Source organism: Camelus bactrianus, chromosome 22 (genome assembly GCF_048773025.1).
Source record: "Camelus bactrianus isolate YW-2024 breed Bactrian camel chromosome 22, ASM4877302v1, whole genome shotgun sequence".
NCBI lineage: Eukaryota > Metazoa > Chordata > Mammalia > Artiodactyla > Camelidae > Camelus > Camelus bactrianus.
Window position 1 is genome coordinate 22,316,273 of NC_133560.1, and position 18,795 is coordinate 22,335,067.

At 39.4% G+C, this 18,795-nt stretch overlaps 3 protein-coding genes across 3 annotated transcripts; 2 read left to right on the plus strand and 1 right to left on the minus strand.

Moving 5' to 3' along the window:
* The first annotated feature begins 3,186 nt into the window (after window positions 1–3,186).
* LOC105074557 (olfactory receptor 10H3-like) lies at window positions 3,187–4,125 on the plus strand. The gene has a single exon (XM_010962135.3). The coding sequence runs from the start codon at window positions 3,277–3,279 to the stop codon at window positions 4,123–4,125; it is 849 nt and encodes a 282-aa protein (XP_010960437.3). The 5' UTR covers window positions 3,187–3,276.
* A 5,033-nt stretch (window positions 4,126–9,158) lies between these two features.
* On the minus strand, window positions 9,159–18,086 carry LOC105074540 (olfactory receptor 10H1-like). Its single transcript, XM_010962110.2, has 2 exons — window positions 17,165–18,086; window positions 9,159–9,220 (listed from the first exon to the last, which is right to left on the minus strand). The coding sequence occupies exons 1-2, from the start codon at window positions 18,084–18,086 to the stop codon at window positions 9,159–9,161; spliced, it is 984 nt and encodes a 327-aa protein (XP_010960412.2).
* On the plus strand, window positions 13,773–14,723 carry LOC105074538 (olfactory receptor 10H3-like). Its single transcript, XM_074350025.1, has one exon. The coding sequence runs from the start codon at window positions 13,773–13,775 to the stop codon at window positions 14,721–14,723; it is 951 nt and encodes a 316-aa protein (XP_074206126.1).
* Window positions 18,087–18,795: the final 709 nt, after the last annotated feature.

Consider the following 18,795-nt stretch of genomic DNA (forward strand, 5'->3'; position numbering starts at 1 on the left):
TTCCCCACTACAGCAATGCTACGTGGAACATCCTCTTCTGTTCTCCCCTATAAATAGGTTTAAGTCGAGATAATATTTAGGACCCAATTTGCTGGTGTACAGAGCATGCATATTCTGAATTCTCACGATTCTACATTCTCAACAGCAGTATAAGAAAATTCTTTCAGCCCATAGTCCAATCAAGATGGCATTTTCTAATTTTTGGAATTGAATACATATACAATAAAATTCCATTACTGTTTTCTATTCTACCCCCACACTTTCCTTGCCCTTTTTACTGAGCATCTTTTCATTTGCCTGGGTAACTTCTTCTGTCAACTCTCTGCTCATATCGTTTGCTCATATCTGTATTAAGGTTTCTGCTTCTTGTTTATTCTTCTAGACAGTGTTCCTTTGTCACTTTTACACAATGCAAATTATTTTCCCCCAACTTTCTATCTACCTGATAATGTGGAACAAAATTAGTGCTGATGTTTTCATGCCTTCTAAAAATCACCTTAACTTTTGTGCTTTTAAAAATCCACAGAATAATTTTCTTACACTTTCTCCTATTAGCTTTATAGTTTATATTTCCTATTTATGTCCTGGAACAAATGGTTTTCACCTTTGCATGTGCTCTTGGGCAGAAATTCAGATTGATCTTGCTTCATAAAATGAACACTTTTCCCACCACAAAGAGGTAAACAATCCATTTTCTCCCTTTGACTTGCCCTGCCACCTTTATCATATATTAGGCATTGAATAATGAAGGGATACTCTCTGAGACGGCCAGTCAATTTTAATCAGTGTCTATGTCTATTCCATTTTCACACTTTAAAAGAATGACCATGACTCTATAATATGTCTCACTACCTGGGAGTGCACGGCTTTCCTGTCTACTTCATTTTTGTAAGATTAGCATACTTTTGTACTGACTTTATTTTCAGAAGGAGATTTTATCAAGTTCATAGCCAATACACTGGAATCGTAGCTGCAGTTGCACTGCTGGTATAATTTGCAGAAGAGCTGACACCATTACACCAAGAGCTCAACTCATCCAAAATCGTAGACTATTTTAATACATTCAGATCACCTTCTACATTTTTATTAGTGGTTAAAATTGTTGTCTTTGGAGGTCGTGAATTGTTTGGTTACCTCCTCGTATTCTATAATAGGGGTTTTCAAAGTGTGATATGAGGGCACTCGGGGTCCTGGAGATGCGTTCTTGGGGGTCCATCAGGTCCTTACTTTTCCGGTTACACGTGTGGATGTGTTTTCATCATGCACTTCAGTTAAAGCAACATAACACCACTGACTAAATGAAGAAGCAGGTGTGAGCTTAGTTTATCTCCTATCGAGGCAAACATTAGGCATATTTGTGAAAATGTAAGACAAGGCCACTCTTCTCACTCAATGTTTTCTGAAAATGTAGTTACTCCCATATAAATGTGTTTCTAATATGAATATGTAATAGGTTTATTATTATTCTTTTAATTATACCAATTACTAAATACTTTTAAAGAACCTCAGTTTTAATTTCTAATATGATAAAAAAAAAAAGTGATAGTTACAAACCCACTCAAACAAAAGCCCTGTAGGGGGCTCAAAAGTTTTTGAGTGTAAAAGGATCCTGAAGCCAAAATGCTTGAGAGCTATATCTTTATAGTTTGGGCCATTATTGGAAATGTTATCTTACTTGTACTTAAATTCTGTATTTTGAGTGATTATTACTGGTGTAATAGTGTGAGAAATACTGTGAGAAATACTGTGAGTTTCGGAGGCTGAGCCCGCCTTCTGCAGCACTGCGCCCTCTTGTTGTTCTGACATATCACATCTTGATTCTTTTATCTTTCTAGGCAGATGCTCCAGTTTCCTCCCTTCCAATCCTTATATAGCTTCTTCCTTTTCTTTCCTTGTAGCACGGCTCATGACTTTCAGCTCCATGTCAAAGAACAGCAGAGACAGGGAGTAACTTTGGTTTGTTCCTAATCGTAAAATAATGCGAGTACACTTCCCCTCTCAGATACTATGTGCTGGTTTTGTAGTATATATTCTTTGAGTAGCTAAGAAATTCCCTTTTGATTTTATGTTGCAAAAACGCTTTTTAAAAAATCATAAATAGGTGTACCTATATGAAATCATTGTCTTGTATACCTAAAACTGACACAGTGTTATATGTCAAACTATATAAAACTTTAAAAATATTAAAGCTAGTTGAATTTTGGAAAATATCTTCCTTCCTTGATCAAAAGAACTCTATGATCTTTCTTGGTTAGTTTGTTGATGTGATGAATCACATGACAGGTCATCTGATGCTGCACCGTCTTGTCATTTATGGGCTAAAACAACACCACTTGATCATAATTTACTATTTTTATGACAGCATTTTATTTGACTCATTTCTGAATATTATTAATTGCATTATAACTGATAATTCCCAAATTACATTTCTGAATTCTGTTAAAATTTGTAATTTCAACTTTTTGGCCTGTCTATCTAGTATTGATTTAGCTATTTCTACCTCATATCTGTTTCACGGAAGTGGTGTTATTTATTTATTACTAATAATCTAGGGTATATTGTTCTATAGGTTAATTATATTCATGCAGGTTGCTACAATGTTCCAATAATCTTCATAAAATGGTCTTCTTTGTCTCTTGTGTGCATGTGTGTGTACACTTTAAATTTCAATATGCATTTAAACCAGTAGTATTTTCCTTCAAAGCCAAAGTAACAAGATCACACTTAAAATTAACAACTAGATTAAGAATAATCTCTTCATACTATTTTTAACTCATCATTCATTCATACCACAATCAAAATCTTACCTATTTCCTTAAAACTACTTTACAACTAGTTTATCTAAATATCTGATACCCAATATTGCACATGGTTGTTATGTCCCTTGAATTCCTCTTCATCCTCTTCTTCATCCTGACTTGATGAGACCAGACCAGGTGTTCTATAGAACATTTCACCTTCTGGATTTTCTAATTTTTCTTCATGGTGTCATTTAGCTTGTTCCTCCGTCCTGCATATTATCACTCTTTGGTGCTCAGCTGTGGCCTATGGGCACATTTATATAGCCAGATCATATAGTATAGAGGTATTTAATTGCCATTTAATCTATGTTAAAGCCTATGTTTTAGCCACTGTGACTTCATCCTATTTCTGATCTCACCAGATGCAGCATCCTTTTCTGGTCAGAACTATAGCACAGTGTCTGAATTCATCCTCATCGGCTTCTCCACCTTCCCTCAGCATCTCCTGCCTGCCTTCTTCCTGCTGTACCTGCTGATGTACCTGTTCACACTCCTGGGCAACCTGCTCATCATGGCCACCATCTGGAGGGAGCGCAGCCTCCACACCCCCATGTACCTCTTCCTGTGCGCCCTCTCCACCTCCGAGATTCTGTTCACTGTTGCTGTCACCCCTCGAATGCTGGTCGACATGCTCTCCACCCACCACTCCATCTCCTTCGTGGCCTGTGCCAGCCAGATGTTCTTCTCCTTCACGTTTGGCTTCACCCACTCCTTCCTGCTCATGATCATGGGCTATGACCGCTACATGGCCATCTGCCACCCTCTGCACTATAACGTGCTCATGAGCACACGTGACTGTGCCCGTCTCGTGTCCTGGTCCTGGGCTGGTGGCTCAGTCATGGGGATGATGTTGACACTGATAGTTTTTCATCTCACCTTCTGTGGCTCTAACAAGATCCACCATTTTCTCTGCCATGTGCTTTCTCTCTTGAAGTTGGCCTGTGGGAAGGAGACATCATCTGTCACCATGGGTGTCATCCTGGTTTGTGTCACAGCCCTGATGGGGTGCTTATTCCTCATCGTCCTCTCCTATGTCTTCATCGTGGCTGCCATCTTGAGGATCCCCTCTGCCGAAGGCCGGCACAAGACCTTCTCCACATGTGTATCCCACCTCACCATAGTGATTGTGCACTACGGCTTTGCCTCCATGATCTACCTCAAGCCCAAGGGCCCCCGTTCCATGGACAGTAACACTCTGATGGCCACCACCTATACAGTCTTCACCCCCTTTCTTAGCCCGATCATTTTCAGCCTCAGGAACAAGGAGCTGAAGAATGCCATAAAGAGAACCTTCCACAGAACATTCTGTCCCTCAAGCTCCTGACGGTGGCATGGAAATGTGACAGATGATTTGGGTTTAATAATGTCTGTGTCCATAGAGCTCTTGTGGTGATTCAGGTCTCCGAAAATACCTCCGCTCCATAGGAGTTAGATGCGTATTAGATATTTGTTTTTCTCCAACTTGCTTTCCCCTCTTGCATAGGCCCAAGTCATCAAAGTCTCTAATTTATACCCAATGAGATGAATTCCATCACATTATCTGTGCCTTAGAATGCATTATCTATCTATAGGCAGGTGGAGAGCATCACAGGGAAGTGTCAGGCCCCTGATGCACATGATTCTTCTTGAATGGACTAGCACAAGAAGGCTTCGTTCCCCCACCCCTCAAAATAAGAATAAACAAAATAACAAAGATAGTAATAAATGCCACCAGAATTGAGTCTTTATGTATAAAGTACTGTGCCTAATGTTTTATTATTATTATATCTTAATTACAGCAAATGTACAAAAAAAAAGTTCTTGTCTTAGAGAAAATGGTTTATTCTTTATAGATTTCTGCTAGGTTTTGGAGCTATAGACTGTAAGGCAAGTTTTTCTGTTGCACTGAACTGGTTGAAGGAAGTTAGAAAGGCAAAGTGAAGAGAGAGCAAGAGGGAGAGAGAGACAGAAAGAGAGAGACTGAGAGTGCTAGGCTAGGGGGAATAAAGTCCTTTAAAGAGATCTGATCATTTAATTGATTATTTAATTGATCATTTAAAAAATATATGGAGCAGAATCTGGGCAAGATGGAAGGAAGGAGAAGGAGGTTCGTACTAAGGCAATATGCATATGAGGATGGGGAAGAAGGGAAGAGGATGGAGGTAAGAAGGGGAAGGGGGAAGAAAAAAGGGAGGAGAGAGAAAGGGAAGAGGGGGTCAGTGCTTAGGTAAGAACACAGGCATGTAAAAGTGTGCTGCTGACATCTTTTTCTTTTGTTTTGTTTGTGGGGGGCGATAATTAGGTTTACTTATTTATTTATTTATTCTAGAGGAAATACTGGGGAAGGAACCCAGGACCTCATGCATGCTAAGCACACACTCTACCACTTGAGCTATACCCTCCCCCCACTGCTGCTGACATGTTATTGAAATCCCTTTCCATTTTTCCCACACATAATTTCAATAAAACATCCATTTTTATTACTGTGTTAAAGTTGCAGCTGTTTGGGGAGTGAGTTGAAAAGCAGAGTGCTATCTCAATATGGAACAGAGAGAGGTCAGAGATGGTCCCTTCATTATGAAGATGAGAAGCGTTGGCAGAGGTCACACAAATGTGAATGAAGGGAGTCACAAGGAGGTTTAGGTCTATCTGACTCCCAACTGGTGTTTGAGAATATATGTCACTGAGGATCCAGGAAGGGGACCCTTTGTGGCATGTTAACTACTAACTCAAAGATGAGACCAAATATTTGAGTTGGAGGCAAAAGTGATTTTATAAAGATAAACCCATAGTCATCAGTCATCTCATTAGCATAAAAAGACACTCTTTTCAGAGGGTCAGGAACCAAAGACACCACCAAAAGACCAAATTTTTTTTATGTTTGTTTTATGTTACATCTTATCACAGGGAGGCATATGCGAACGTCAGACTGTCTGCTTGGATCACCAGGACAATAGGAATAGAGCAGAATTTGGGAAGAGAGGTGGGGCCGTCTAGTTTGGCCAGAAGACATATTGCACATAAGAAACCAGTCCCCAAGACCCAGTCCCAAATGACTCTTATTCTGAAAAGCCATCCAGCCCTGGAATCTCACTCTCGGCTCCTCCAGCTCCTGCCTTCCCTCTGACCTTATCCCTACACCCCAAGGGACTAAGGGCATCTATTTCAAGCCCTGTCCTCCAACCCCACCCCCTAGACTGGGAGCTCCTCAGACTTCAGCAAGGGCTGGGTTCTTTCTGGGAAGAGGTGACACCAGAGACCTTTGTTTTGTGTGGATAGTTGGAGGAAGGAGTAGAGGCTGCAAGTTCCCAAAGGACCCTTGAGGTCCCTCCCAGCCTCTCCAGACCCTGAGGACAGATATTCTAGGTTGCTGTCTTGGAGAGGCCCTAGGGAGCAGCCTGCTGGAAGCCCGCAGCAGGGATAAAGCACACAGGGTGAGTTCTAGGAGCCCCTAGGTCCAATCGCACACTTGCCTGTGGGTACTGCTGACAGCATCCAGCAGGAGAGCTTCTTCTGCCCTTTCCTGCTGGGCACTTCATGGAAGAGGCAGGCCAGGGAGAGGGGAACCAGGACAGAGAGGGTAGGAAGGAAGTACCATACGGTTGTGGGCAGCACCGCCAAGCCTGGGGATGGGGTCAGGGCTGGGGAGAAGGGCCAGAAGAGAGGATCTCAGGCTTGGGAGGCTGCTGGGGGTCTTCTCTGTTTACCCCTTCTGACTTCCAGGTTCTCACCAAGCCTAGGTGCCCTTTGCAGCTTGTGCGTCATGGATTCTTAGCCTGGGGTCATTCTGCCCCACAGTGGATGTTTGGATGTGTCTGGAGGCAGTTTTCCATGTCATGATTGTGGGAGGGAGGGGATGCTACAGACATCTGGTGGCTGATGCCAGGGATGCTGTTAAATATTGTACAAACATGTGTTAGCATGGTACATTTGTTCCAACTGATGAACCATTATGGACATTATTATTATTGTTGTTGTTATTATATAGATACACACTACTATATAAAAAATACATATATTATTATTATTACTGAAGTCCATAGCTTACCTTCTGGCTCACTGTTTGTGCTGTAATTTCTATGGATTTTAACCAATTTTTAATGATATGGTATGAATTTGCTGGTGTAGTTTGGATTTTCACCATTTTGCATTCTCACCAGCAATGCAAGAGGATTCCTTTCTCCCCATTGGCACATCAAGAAGGCAATTCTAACCTGGGGAATTGAATACATATGCAGTAAAATTTCATTGCTTTATTCATCTCCCCAACTTTTTTTTTTTTTTGAGCATCCTTTCATTTGCCTGAGTAAATCCTTCTGTGACTTTCCTGCTCATATCCTTCATTCACATCTGTATTGAGGGTCCTATTTCTTCTTGTTTGTTCTTCTCAAGAGTGTTCTCTTGTCGGTTTTACACACTGCAAATGATCTTGTCCCAGTTTTCCATCTACCTGTTAACTTTATTAAGGATATCTTTGGGGAGCAGAAATTCTCTTTTTGTTCCATTTTTAATTGAAGTATAGTCAGTTTACAATGTTGTGTCAGTTTCTGGTGTACAGCATCATGTTTCAGTCATACAGATACATACATATATTCCTTTTCATATTCTTTTTCATTATAGATTACTACAAGATATTGAATATTGTTCCCTGTGCTATATAGGATCAACTTGTTTATCTAGCCTACGTATAGTAGTTAGCAGGAACAGAAATTCTTAACGTTGACGTTTTCATGTCTTTTAAAAATCAACTTAACGTTTGTGCTTTTGAAGTTTTGTTTAGGAAGTCCTTCTCCACTACTAAGATCCACAAAGTAATTCTCTTTCACTTTCTCTTGTTAACTTTATACTTTGTTTCACATTTATGTCTTGAATCCATCTGGATTCTACCTTTGCATGTGGTCTTCGGCAGAAATTCGGATTTACTTTGCTTCATAAAATGAACAGTTTTCCTACCACAAACTGGGAAACAATGCATCTTTTCCTTTATTTGTGCTGCCACCTTTATCATATATTACATTATGAATAATAACGGGATATTTTCTGAGATATCCAGTCAAGTTAATGGATGTCTATGCCTGTTCCTGGTTCACATTTTTAAAAATGACTACGACTCTAGAATGTGCCATAATCCCTGGGAAGACAAATCTGTCCTGCTCACAATAATAATGATAAGATGAGTATCCTTTTGCACTGACTTTATTTTTCAGAGGAAATTTAGGATAGTTACTAAATTTACAGTCCATTCACTGGAGTCATAAATGCAATTGTACTGATGGTGTAATTTGGGGAAGAAGTGATACCATTATCATATTAGATCATCCCATCCAGGAAAGTAAACAGCTTCCATGTATTCAGATCATCCTCTACATTTTTATTGTTCGCTAACCTTTTTGTCTTTGGAGGTATTGCATGTTTGTTGTTGAATCCTAGATATTTTATAACAAAGGTTTTCAAAATATAATATGAGGACCCCTGGGGTTCCCTGATACACTTTCTGGGGGTCCACCAGGTCCCTACCTTGGCAGTACACGTGAGGATATGTTTTTGTCTCATGCATCAAATAAAACGACATACTGCCACAGACTGACAAAGAATCAGACACAGCATTAGGTTGTCTACCACCAGGCCGGACGAGGAACGTACTTGCGAAAATGTAGAACAGGACCACTATTATCACTACTCATTATTTGAAAATGTGATTACTTTCCTTAAAATGTCACTATATTAAAATGTAATAGATTCATTGTTGTTCTTTTAGATACCCTAATACAAATCCTTTAAAAGATTCTCAGGTTCGATTTCTAAAATGGGAAAGATTGATAGTTCTGACCCCCGTCAAACAAAAGCCCTTTGGGAACTCAGTGTTTTATTGTAAGAGGATCCTAAGAGCAAATGGTTGAGGGCTTTTACTTCATAGTCTGTGTCGCTCTTAAGAGTCTTCGCCTGCTTAACTTCAACTCTGTGTTTCAAGAGATAATTGCTGGTGTAATACCGTGAGAAATACTATGTTTTTTGGAAGTTGGTTTGCCTTCCACAGCATTGTGCTTCTTTTTGTTCTAACATATTACATCTTGATTCTTTCACCCTCTCTAGGTACGTGACCATGTTTCTTCCCTTCCAACCTTATATACCTTCTCTTTTCCTTTCCTTAGAGCACTGCTCATGGCTTTCAGTTCAGTTTTAAAGAACAGCCTAGACAGTAAGTAACCTTGGATTCTTGATCCTAAAATAATGCATCAAAAGTTCCCCATTAGTAAGCTACCTGCTAGTTTTGTAGCACATATTCTTTTTTAAGGTTTTTTAAAACTGAAGTATGGTTGATTTACAATATTATATTAGTTTCTGGTGTACAGCATAGTGATTCAGTATTTTTACAAATTATACTCCATTCAAGGTTATTACAAGATAATAGCTGTAACTCCCTGTGCTATACAATACATCTTTGCTGCTCATCTATTTTATACATAGTAGTTTGTATCTCTTAATCCCATACCCTGAATTTTCCTGTTCCCTATCTTCCTTCCCTTTGGTAACTGCTAGTTGTTTTCTATATCGTGAGTCTGTTTCTGTTTTGCATATACACTCGTTTGCACTGTTTTACATTTTCCACATATGCGTGATATCAAACAGTATTTATCTTTGTCTATTTCACTAGCATAATATTCTCTAGGTCCGTCCACGTTGCTGCAAATGGCAGAATTCTATTCTTTTTTTATGGCTGAATACTATATATACACCACATCTTCTTAAACCAATCATCCTTCTGCTGATGGGCACTTGGGTTGCTTTCAAATCTTGGTTATTGTAAATAGTACTGCTATGATCACTGAGGTGCATGTATCTTTTCAAATTAGTGTTTTCATTTGTACCAAATAAGTACCCAGGAGTGGAACTGTTGGATGATATGGTAGCTCTATTTTGAATTTTTTTGAGGAACTTCCATACTGTTTCCCTTAGTGGCTGCATCAATTTACATTCCCACCAGCACTGTACAAGTGTTCCCTTTTCTCCACATCATCTCCACCATTTTTCATTTATAGACTTTTTGTTGATAGCAATTCTGACAGATATGAGGTGGTATCTCACTGTTGTTATGATTTGCATTTGTCTAATAATTAACAGTGTTGAGCATCTTTTCATGTTCCTGTTAGCCATTTGTATGTCTTCTTTGGAAAAATATGTATTCTTGTCTTTTGCACATTTTTGATAGATTGTTTTCTGAAATCGAGTTGTATGAGCTGTTTATATATTTTGGATATTAACTCCTTGTTGGTCATAATCTTTGCAAACATCTTCTCTCATTCCATAGGTTCTCTTTTTGTTTTGTTGATGGTTTCTTTCGCTGCATAAAAGTTTTTAAGATTAATTAGATTCCATTTATTTCTGCATTTATTTCTTTTGCTTTAAGAGGCAGATCCAAAAAAATATTGCTACAATTTATGTCGGACTGTTCTGCCTGTGCTTTCTTCTAAGAGTTTCATGGTTTTAGGTCTTACATTTAACTCTTTAATCCATTTAGAGTTTATTTTTGAATATATTGTGGGGAAAGGTTCTAATCTCATTGTTTTACTTGCAGCTGTCCAGTTTTCCCAGCACCACTTGTTGAAGAGACTGTCTTTTCTCCATTGTATATTCTTGCTTCTTTTGTAGTAGATTAATTGAATATAGGTGCATGGGTTTATTTCTGGGCTCTCTATTTTGTTCCATTGATCTATGTGTCTGTTTTTGTGCCACTATCTGTAGTATATATTCTTCACCTAGTTAAGAAAGTCCCCTTCCGTAACATGTTGCAAAGAGGCTTTTTTAAAAAGCATAACAGATGTACATCTATCGTATCATTATGTTGTAGGTATAAAACTAAAACAGTATTGCACACCAATGTTTAAAATCATAAATAGGACTTGAATTTTAAAAATGATATTCTTGCCTTAATTGAAATAATTTTATAGTTTTTCTGTTTTAATGTATTCACCTGATGAGTCACATGATAGGTCTTCTGATGCTGAACCATCCTTGTCATTTATGAGAGAAACCAAAAGCACTTGCTTATAATATACCATTTTTGAAAAACCATTGGGTTTTACTAGGTTATGTCTTCTTATGACTTTAAAAATCTGCATGGATAGATGAAATGGTGGGCCTATAATTTTCTTTACTTATTAACATTTTACCTGGTTTAAAATCAAGATTGCATTAACCCAATGAAATGAAGTGAGCATATGTTTCTTCTGGTTTTTAAGAATAAGTATAAGATACTCATCAACTGTTCCTTAAAAGTTTAAGAGAGATCACCTGTAAACCCACTGGGGTCAAGGATATTGGGGAGGGACAGCTTTTCTTTAACATTTTTAATTTCTTTAAAATTTACTTGAGTCTCCAGGATTCCTATTTTTTTCTTGCACCAGGTTTGGAATTTTATAGTTTTCTAAGAACTTACTTAATCTACTGTTTCAAATTTACCAACTTGTATTTTACTTACAATTTTTATTAATTTAAAAATATCCATTAATTCTGTAGTTATTTCTCAATTTTAATTTTTTGTATTTTCTTATTGGCATTTTCTCTTTGTTTTTATCTTATTAATCTTTTCCAGCAACCTGATTTTAGTTTTATTAAGCATGACTTCCTTCTTGATAAATGTATTATAAAGCGATGTAGATCTTTCATAGTACCATTAGCATAATATTTGACATTAGATGCTTGAATTATTTAATTATAAGTGTATTAAAATTTTTTAACATTTTTTATTGAGTTATAGTCATTTTACAACGTTGTGTCAAATTCCAGTGTAGAGCACAATTTTTCAATTACACATGAACATACATATATTCATTGCCACACTTTTTTTTTTGCTGTGAGCTACCACAAGATCTTGTATATATTTCCCTGTGCTATACAGTGTAATCTTGTTTATCTATTCTGCATATGCCTGATAGTATCTATAAATTTTGAAATCCCAGTCTGTCCCTTCCCACCCCCTGCCCCCTTGGCAACCACAAGTTTGTATTCTGTGTCTATGAGTCTGTTTCTGTTTTGTATTTATGTTCATTTTTGTTTAGAGTCTTATGTTTTACTATTGTAACAAAAGATTATTTAATGCTACATTTAGCTCTTAAACACAGGGGGTTTAAAAGTTACTCCTCTATCAATTTCTACTTTTAGTACACTATAATTTACATTATATTTATATTTGGAATGGAGAATGTTTTTATGTCCTTATATAAGGTCAATTTTTGAAAAAAAAAAGTCCCCTGTAGGCTTAAAAAATGTTTAATCTCTCTTTGCTGAAGAGTCTGAATATGTCCAATAGCTAATGTCTAAATATTATAAATTGCATTACAATAATTCATAAATTGCCTTTCTAAACTACGTGAAAATATCTAACTACAAGTTTCATCTACCTATCTAGTATTGATTTATCTCTTTCTACTTATAGCCATTTCATTGAGGTTGTGTTGATTATTTATTACTTACTATTCCAGGGTATATTGTTACATAGATTAATGATACGCAATCATTACAATTTCTTCTGTGTTTAATAAAATATTCTTACTTGTCTCTTGGAGTATGAGTGTGTGTTTGTGTAATATTTAATTTCAGTATTCATTTAAACTAAGAATTTTTTTCTTCACAGTCAAAATAACAAGATACTTTTTTAAAATTAAAGTATAGTCATTTACAATCTGTCAATTTCTGATGTGCCACATAGTGTTAGTCACATATATATACACATATATTTGTTGTCATATTCTTTTTCATTAAAGGTTATTACAAGATATTGAATATAGTTCCCTGTGCTATACAGAAGAAATTTGTTTTTATAACAAGGTAACATTCAAAATTAATAACTAAGTTAATAATAATCTCATATTGTTCATATTTACTTATTCATTCAAACCATATCAAAGTTTTTTCTATTGCCTTAAAATTAGTTTGCACTGGTTTATCTAAGTCAGTATCCAAGCTAGTACCCTATATTGCATCTGGTTGTTATATTCCCTGAAATTCTCTTTATTCTTTCAATCACTCTGGTATCCATGAGACAAGACCAGTTGTTCTGCAGCATGTTCCATCCTTGGATTTGTCTGATTACTTCCTTATGGTGTCATTTAGCTTGCTCTTCCATCCTTTGTAACATAATCCTTCATTTTGGCAATCAGCTTTAGTGAATGGGCATATCTGCAATCTGGTCCTGGCATCCACTTAGCATTAACCCATTACTCACTTTAAAGTTTCATTTCATGCTGGTACAAGATGTCCTAAGCTTACTTCCTTCCCTAGACCATTTTTCCAAAGAAGCCTGATGTTTTTGAGTGACAAATGTTAATGGAGATGTTATAAGTCTTCTTTCCTTGCATTTACTTTTGTCTGTTTTCAAGAGTTCTGCCTCAGTTTTCACTTGATTTATATTTTCCTGGCATATATTCTTCCACCCTTTTATTTTCAAACTTTCTGTTCAGTTAATTTAGAATAGTAAATATAAATATGCAACAACATGGGAAAAAAGCGTACCATTAAAACAGTATTAAAATAAATATAAATGTGTTAAATCATCAGTTAAAAGACAAAGACTCTCAGAGGAAAACATTTTTAGAGCCCCAAGATCCACATAAAGTTTTCCTAAAACAAGAATACTATTCAAGAGAATATAACCCTGATCATCTATGTTTGTCTTCAGTGCCTCCAAAAATGGTAAATATTCATTTTTTAGTCACTGTAATTAATAAAAACCCACTAGCCAAACTGTATCTTAAGCATTTAAAATACTGATCTAATTTTATTTTTATCATATTACTGAATGATAAGAACAATTATGATTGACTCCATCTTACTGATGAAGATTGTGATAACTAGATAAGTTTAACAAATGGTTGTAGAGTCTTCTTCTAATAGTTATATAGAGGTCTCCAATTGGCATTAAATCTAGGTTAAAGCCTCTGCTTTAACAACTGTGCCTTCATTCTGTTTCTGATCTAACCAGGTGCAGATTCCATGAACGGTCAGAACTATAGCACAGTGTCTGAGTTTATCCTCATCAGCTACTCCAACTTCCCGCCAAAGCTGCTGCCTACCTTCTTCCTGCTATACCTGCTGATGTATCTGTTCACACTCCTGGGAAACCTGCTCATCATGGCCACCATCTGGAGCGAGCACAGCCTCCACACGCCCATGTACCTCTTCCTGTGCGCCCTCTTCATCTCCGAGATTCTGTTCACTGTTGTTGTCACCCCTCGAATGCTAGTCGACATGCTCTCCACCCACCACTCTATCTCCTTCATGGCCTGTGCCAGGCAGATGTTCTTCTCCTTCACGTTTGGCTACACCCACTCCTTCCTGCTCATGATCATGGGCTATGACCACTACATGGCCATCTGCCACCCCCTGCGCTACAACGTGCTCATGAGCACACGTGACTGTGCCCGTCTCGTGTCCTGGTCCTGGGCTGGTGGCTCAGTCATGGGGATGATGTTGACGTTGATAGTTTTTCATCTCACCTTCTGTGGGTCTAATGAGATCCACCATTTTGGTTGTCATGTGCTTGCCCTCTTGAAGTTGGCCTGTGGGAAGGAGACATCATCTGTCACCATGGTTGTCATCCTGGTTTGTGTCACAGCCCTACTGGGGTGTTTATTCCTCATCGTCCTCTCCTATGTCTTCATCGTGGCTGCTATCTTGAGGATCCCCTCAGCTGAGGGCCGGCACAAGACCTTCTCCACATGTGTATCCCACCTCACCATAGTGATTGTGCACTACGGCTTTGCCTCCATCATCTACCTGAAGCCCAAGGGCCCCCGTTCCATGGACAGTAACACTCTGATGGCCACCACCTATACAGTCTTCACCCCTTTTCTTAGCCTGATCATTTTCAGCCTCAGGAACAAGGAGCTGAAGAATGCCATAAAGAGAAATTTCCACAGAAAATTCTCTCCTCTAAGCTCCTGATGGCCAGGTTGGTGATGAAGAAATATGAAAGAAAGCTTACAATAATAAATCTGTCTCAAAACTGTTGTAAAGATTCAGGTGTGTGAATCTATCCACACCCCATAGGAGTTTGATGCATACTAGCTATTTCTTTATCCTCAACTTGTTTATCTCTTTTTTGCATAGACCTGAACCATCATGAGCTCTTGTTTATACCTGGTGTGGTGAACTTCATCTTATTATTTGTGCCTTAGAATTGCTATCTGTCTATAGGCAGGTGGGAAGCCCCAGATGGATGTGTCTAGGCACTGATGCCCATAGTTCTTTCCGAATAGACAAGCAAGAGTATATTTTATTTCCCTCTTCCCCATATAAGAATAAAAAGAATAACATAAAATATAATAAATACCACCCTAACTCTGAGTAGCTTTATGTATGAAACACTGTCGAATGTTTTTTAATTATTATCATCTTAGTTATAATAAATGTAAAATAAGAAAATTATTTGTTTCAAGATAATGGTTTATTATTTACAGTTCCTAATTGCCTCTGGAAGGGATAGAACCAAAGCGGGGTTTTCTATGCTGAGTGGAGTTGAGTGAAGGATGTTAGAATGCAAATGGAGAGAGAAAGACTGAAAGATAATGAGCTAGTGAGACAGAAATCCTTAAAATTGATCTGTAAAGTAAATTGGATAAAGTAAGAAATGGGGAAACATCTGGGAAAGGAAAGTAGAAGGAGGCTGTCTATAATAGGTCTATTTGCATAGGAGGAAGAGGAAAGAGAAGAAATGTAAGGGAGTTAGAAATGGGGCTGGAGAGGGTGATGGAGTGAAATAGAGAGTGAGTGAGAGAAAGGAAAGATAGTGAGAAAGAGAGAGACAGGAGAGGGAGAGAAAAAAGAAGAGGGATCATCGCTTAAGTAAGAACACAAAGCATGCTTAAAGGCTGTGTCTAGCTGATTGCAAATCCCTTGCCCCCTCTCCTACACACAACATTAGGTAAAACATTACTTTCTCATTACTGTGGCTCACTGTGAAAGAGTTAGGGTGATTAATTTATTGCTTGTGTGTTTTAATTATGTTCGTTTTGTACACAACAGTACCACCATCAACTAGTGCCCATTAAGTTTTATAAATTGCTATTTTAAAATAAATGGATGAATCCACATTCTGAAACAATATACATTTGTCAAGAAAACTTTTTAATTGAGTTATAACTGACATATACCAATGTGTAACTTTAATATATATAAAATGCTGGTGTGATACATTTATAATTTGCAGTTTGATGACCACTACAGTGTTAGCTACCAGTTAGGATCAGCCAACACCTGTATCATGTCACATAACCTTCACATCTTTCTTGTGGTCGGAACAATTAAGGTCTAGTCTCTTAGCAACTCTGAAGTTTATAATACAGTCTTATTGTCTATAGGCTGTGCATCAGACCTCCAGGTCTACTCATCTACTGGTTGATCTACTGGTTGAAAATTTGTGCCCTTAAACAACATCTCCCCAGTTCCCCCACCTCTCAGTCTCTGGCAACAACCATTGCAATCTCTGTTTTTATGAGTTTATCTTTCTTTGATCCCACTTTTAAGGGGTATCACACCATATTTGTCATTGTTTTGAGTACACATATTTTCAACAAATTATAAGCACTATGAAGTATGATGAATCTTAAATCCCTCCTCGTACCAAGGGGGAGCATTAAATCAGTGTGACCATGGGATACGCCTTCATTCTGGGTTCTGCACTCATTAGTGAGACCAAAGAGTTCACCACTGGCCCATGAGCCGAGTCACTCTGACACAGCAGGCCATTTCCACGGTGGGACTTCTTTCCTCGACCTAACAATAGAGACTTCCCAGTCTCTCTGCAGCTGCTCAAGATTCACACTGAAAATGTGGAGGTTTCTCAACTTTTTCTGAGGCTGATTATTACAGAGATGAGTGAGCAATGCTAGGGTTTATGGTGCTTTGCTCTCCTCCCCTGTAACCTGGGTTAGTCTCCTGCAGCCTTGCCAAACCTGTGTTGTAGCTACCCGGTGCTGCCTAGCACAGGGGGAAGGTTTGGTGTATTCCATTTCTCTTTGCAGTGTGAGATTCTGCGATGGGAGTAATCACACTACCCCTGTTTCCGGCAGAAGAAGAACAGATTCTGGCTTTACCGCTACCTGACAAAGTGTCCTGCAACAGATAGGAATCATCGAATCGTATTTTCTCTGAGTGATCGATCACCTCATACAGCTTTCCACCCTGAGTACAGGCATGATGCTGCTTAACCATTGTGGGCACCTTTGGATGTTGCAGACAAGGGTCCTTATAAGCCTTAAAGCATCAGACAAATATGGTATTACATGTTTACAGGGGGCCATCTTTAATGGTAGAATCCGGTAACCCAGTTTAGCTATGTCCAAGGAATTCCTCCCAGTAATCACATTTTTTCTGGGTAAAATTGCTGAGAAAGGTCTTCTTCATGGCGTTCTTCAGTTCCTTGTTCCTGAGACTGAAGATGATGGGGCTGAGGAAGGGAGTGAGGACCGTGTAGGTGATGCCCATCAGCGTGTCTCCTTCCAGAGACTGGGGACCCTTGGGCTTGAGGTAGATGACGGAGGCAAAGCCATAGTGCACAACCACCACAGTGAGGTGGGACGCACAGGTGGAGAAGGCCTTGTGCTGGCCCTCAGCAGAGGGGATCCTCAAGATGGTGGCCACAATGAAGGCATAAGAGAGGAGGATGAGGAGACAGCAGCCCAGCAGGGCCATGATACACATCATGCCCACACCCTTGGCCACTACCTGTGCATCAGTTCCACAGGCCAACTTCAATAGTGGAGGCACATGACAAGCAAAATGGTGGATGCCATTGGGTCCACAGAAGGTGAGCTGGAAAATGGCTGATGTCACCACCAGCCCCATGACCAAGCCTCCAACCCAGGACCAGGCCACCAGACAGGCACAGCCACGGGGACTCATGAGCACGTTGTAGTGCAGGGGGTGGCAGATGGCCACGTAGCGGTCGTAGCCCATGACAGTGAGCAGGAAGGAGTGGGTGAAGCCGAACGTGAAGGAGAAGAACATCTGGCTGGCACAGGCCATGAAGGAGATGGAGCGGTGGGTGGAGAGCAGGTCGGCCAGCATGCGCGGGATGATGGCAAAGGTGTAGAGGATCTCAGAGATGGAGAGGGCGCAGAGGAAGAGGTACATGGGGGTGTGGAGGCTGCGCTCGCTCCAGATGGTGGCCATGATGAGCACGTTCCCCAGCAGCATGAACAGGTACATGAGCAGGAAGAGCAGGAAGAACATCAGCTGGAGGTGGGGGAGGGTGGAGAAGCCGATGAGGATGAATTCACTCACTGCTGAGAGGTTGGCTGCCTGCATGGAGGCTGTGCCTGAAGTGAGATGTGACACGGAGAGGTCAGCTCCTGGGTGGAGGATGGCCATCAGCTTCCACCACTGCTGGCCCTGCCCAAAGTGGTGCTCCTGGTAAATGACAGGTGGTTTTGGTAGAGTTCCTATTCTGTGCTTCCTATTAATTAATCCTCTCATTAATGTAGGAGGTGTTGTTTTTATCACCCCATTCTGAGTAACTTGTGAATACTCACTGAGAATGTTAGGGTGCAGAGAAACTAAGCAACTTGTTTGAGATGAAGCTGTCAAAATGGTAGATCCAAAACCTGAACCCATGGCTGGCTGTCCCCAAAGACTCTATCCTTCATCCCTCTAGGGATTTTGCTTCCAAACATGAAATTGTTCCTTCACTGAGTTTCCAGCCATTTCTACTCTGCTCCTCTCCTCTCTTCTGATAAATCCTGATCCCCCCAGAGCTTCAGATACTGCAAGACATCCCTACTCAGGGTCTACAACACTTTGGACCAGTGTGCACCTCTAACTTAATATGAATCAAGCAGATTCTTCCTCTGGAGTTATCCATGCAAGAAATCCAAGGAAAGGCACTGTGTAGAAATAATGTTCTGGTTATTTTCCAGCTCCCGTGAGGCCCACCTGCCCCTCCTGAGGCAATGCAACGTAGCCATCAGACCAAGGGATATGGGAGTCAGTCCACTGGGTGCAAACCCCTGCTCTGCCC

Excerpts from the sequence above, each read along its gene's own strand:
- LOC105074557 (XM_010962135.3), top strand. The coding sequence starts at position 3,277 with ATGTACCTGTTCACACTCCTGGGCAACCTGCTCATCATGGCCACCATC.
- LOC105074538 (XM_074350025.1), top strand. The coding sequence starts at position 13,773 with ATGAACGGTCAGAACTATAGCACAGTGTCTGAGTTTATCCTCATCAGC.
- LOC105074540 (XM_010962110.2), bottom strand. The coding sequence starts at position 18,086 with ATGCAGGCAGCCAACCTCTCAGCAGTGAGTGAATTCATCCTCATCGGC. Across the intron at positions 9,221-17,164 it reads CATGAAGAAGACCTTTCTCA|ATGTATTGTATAGCACAGGG; the intron begins GCAATTTTACCC and ends TGAGCAGCAAAG.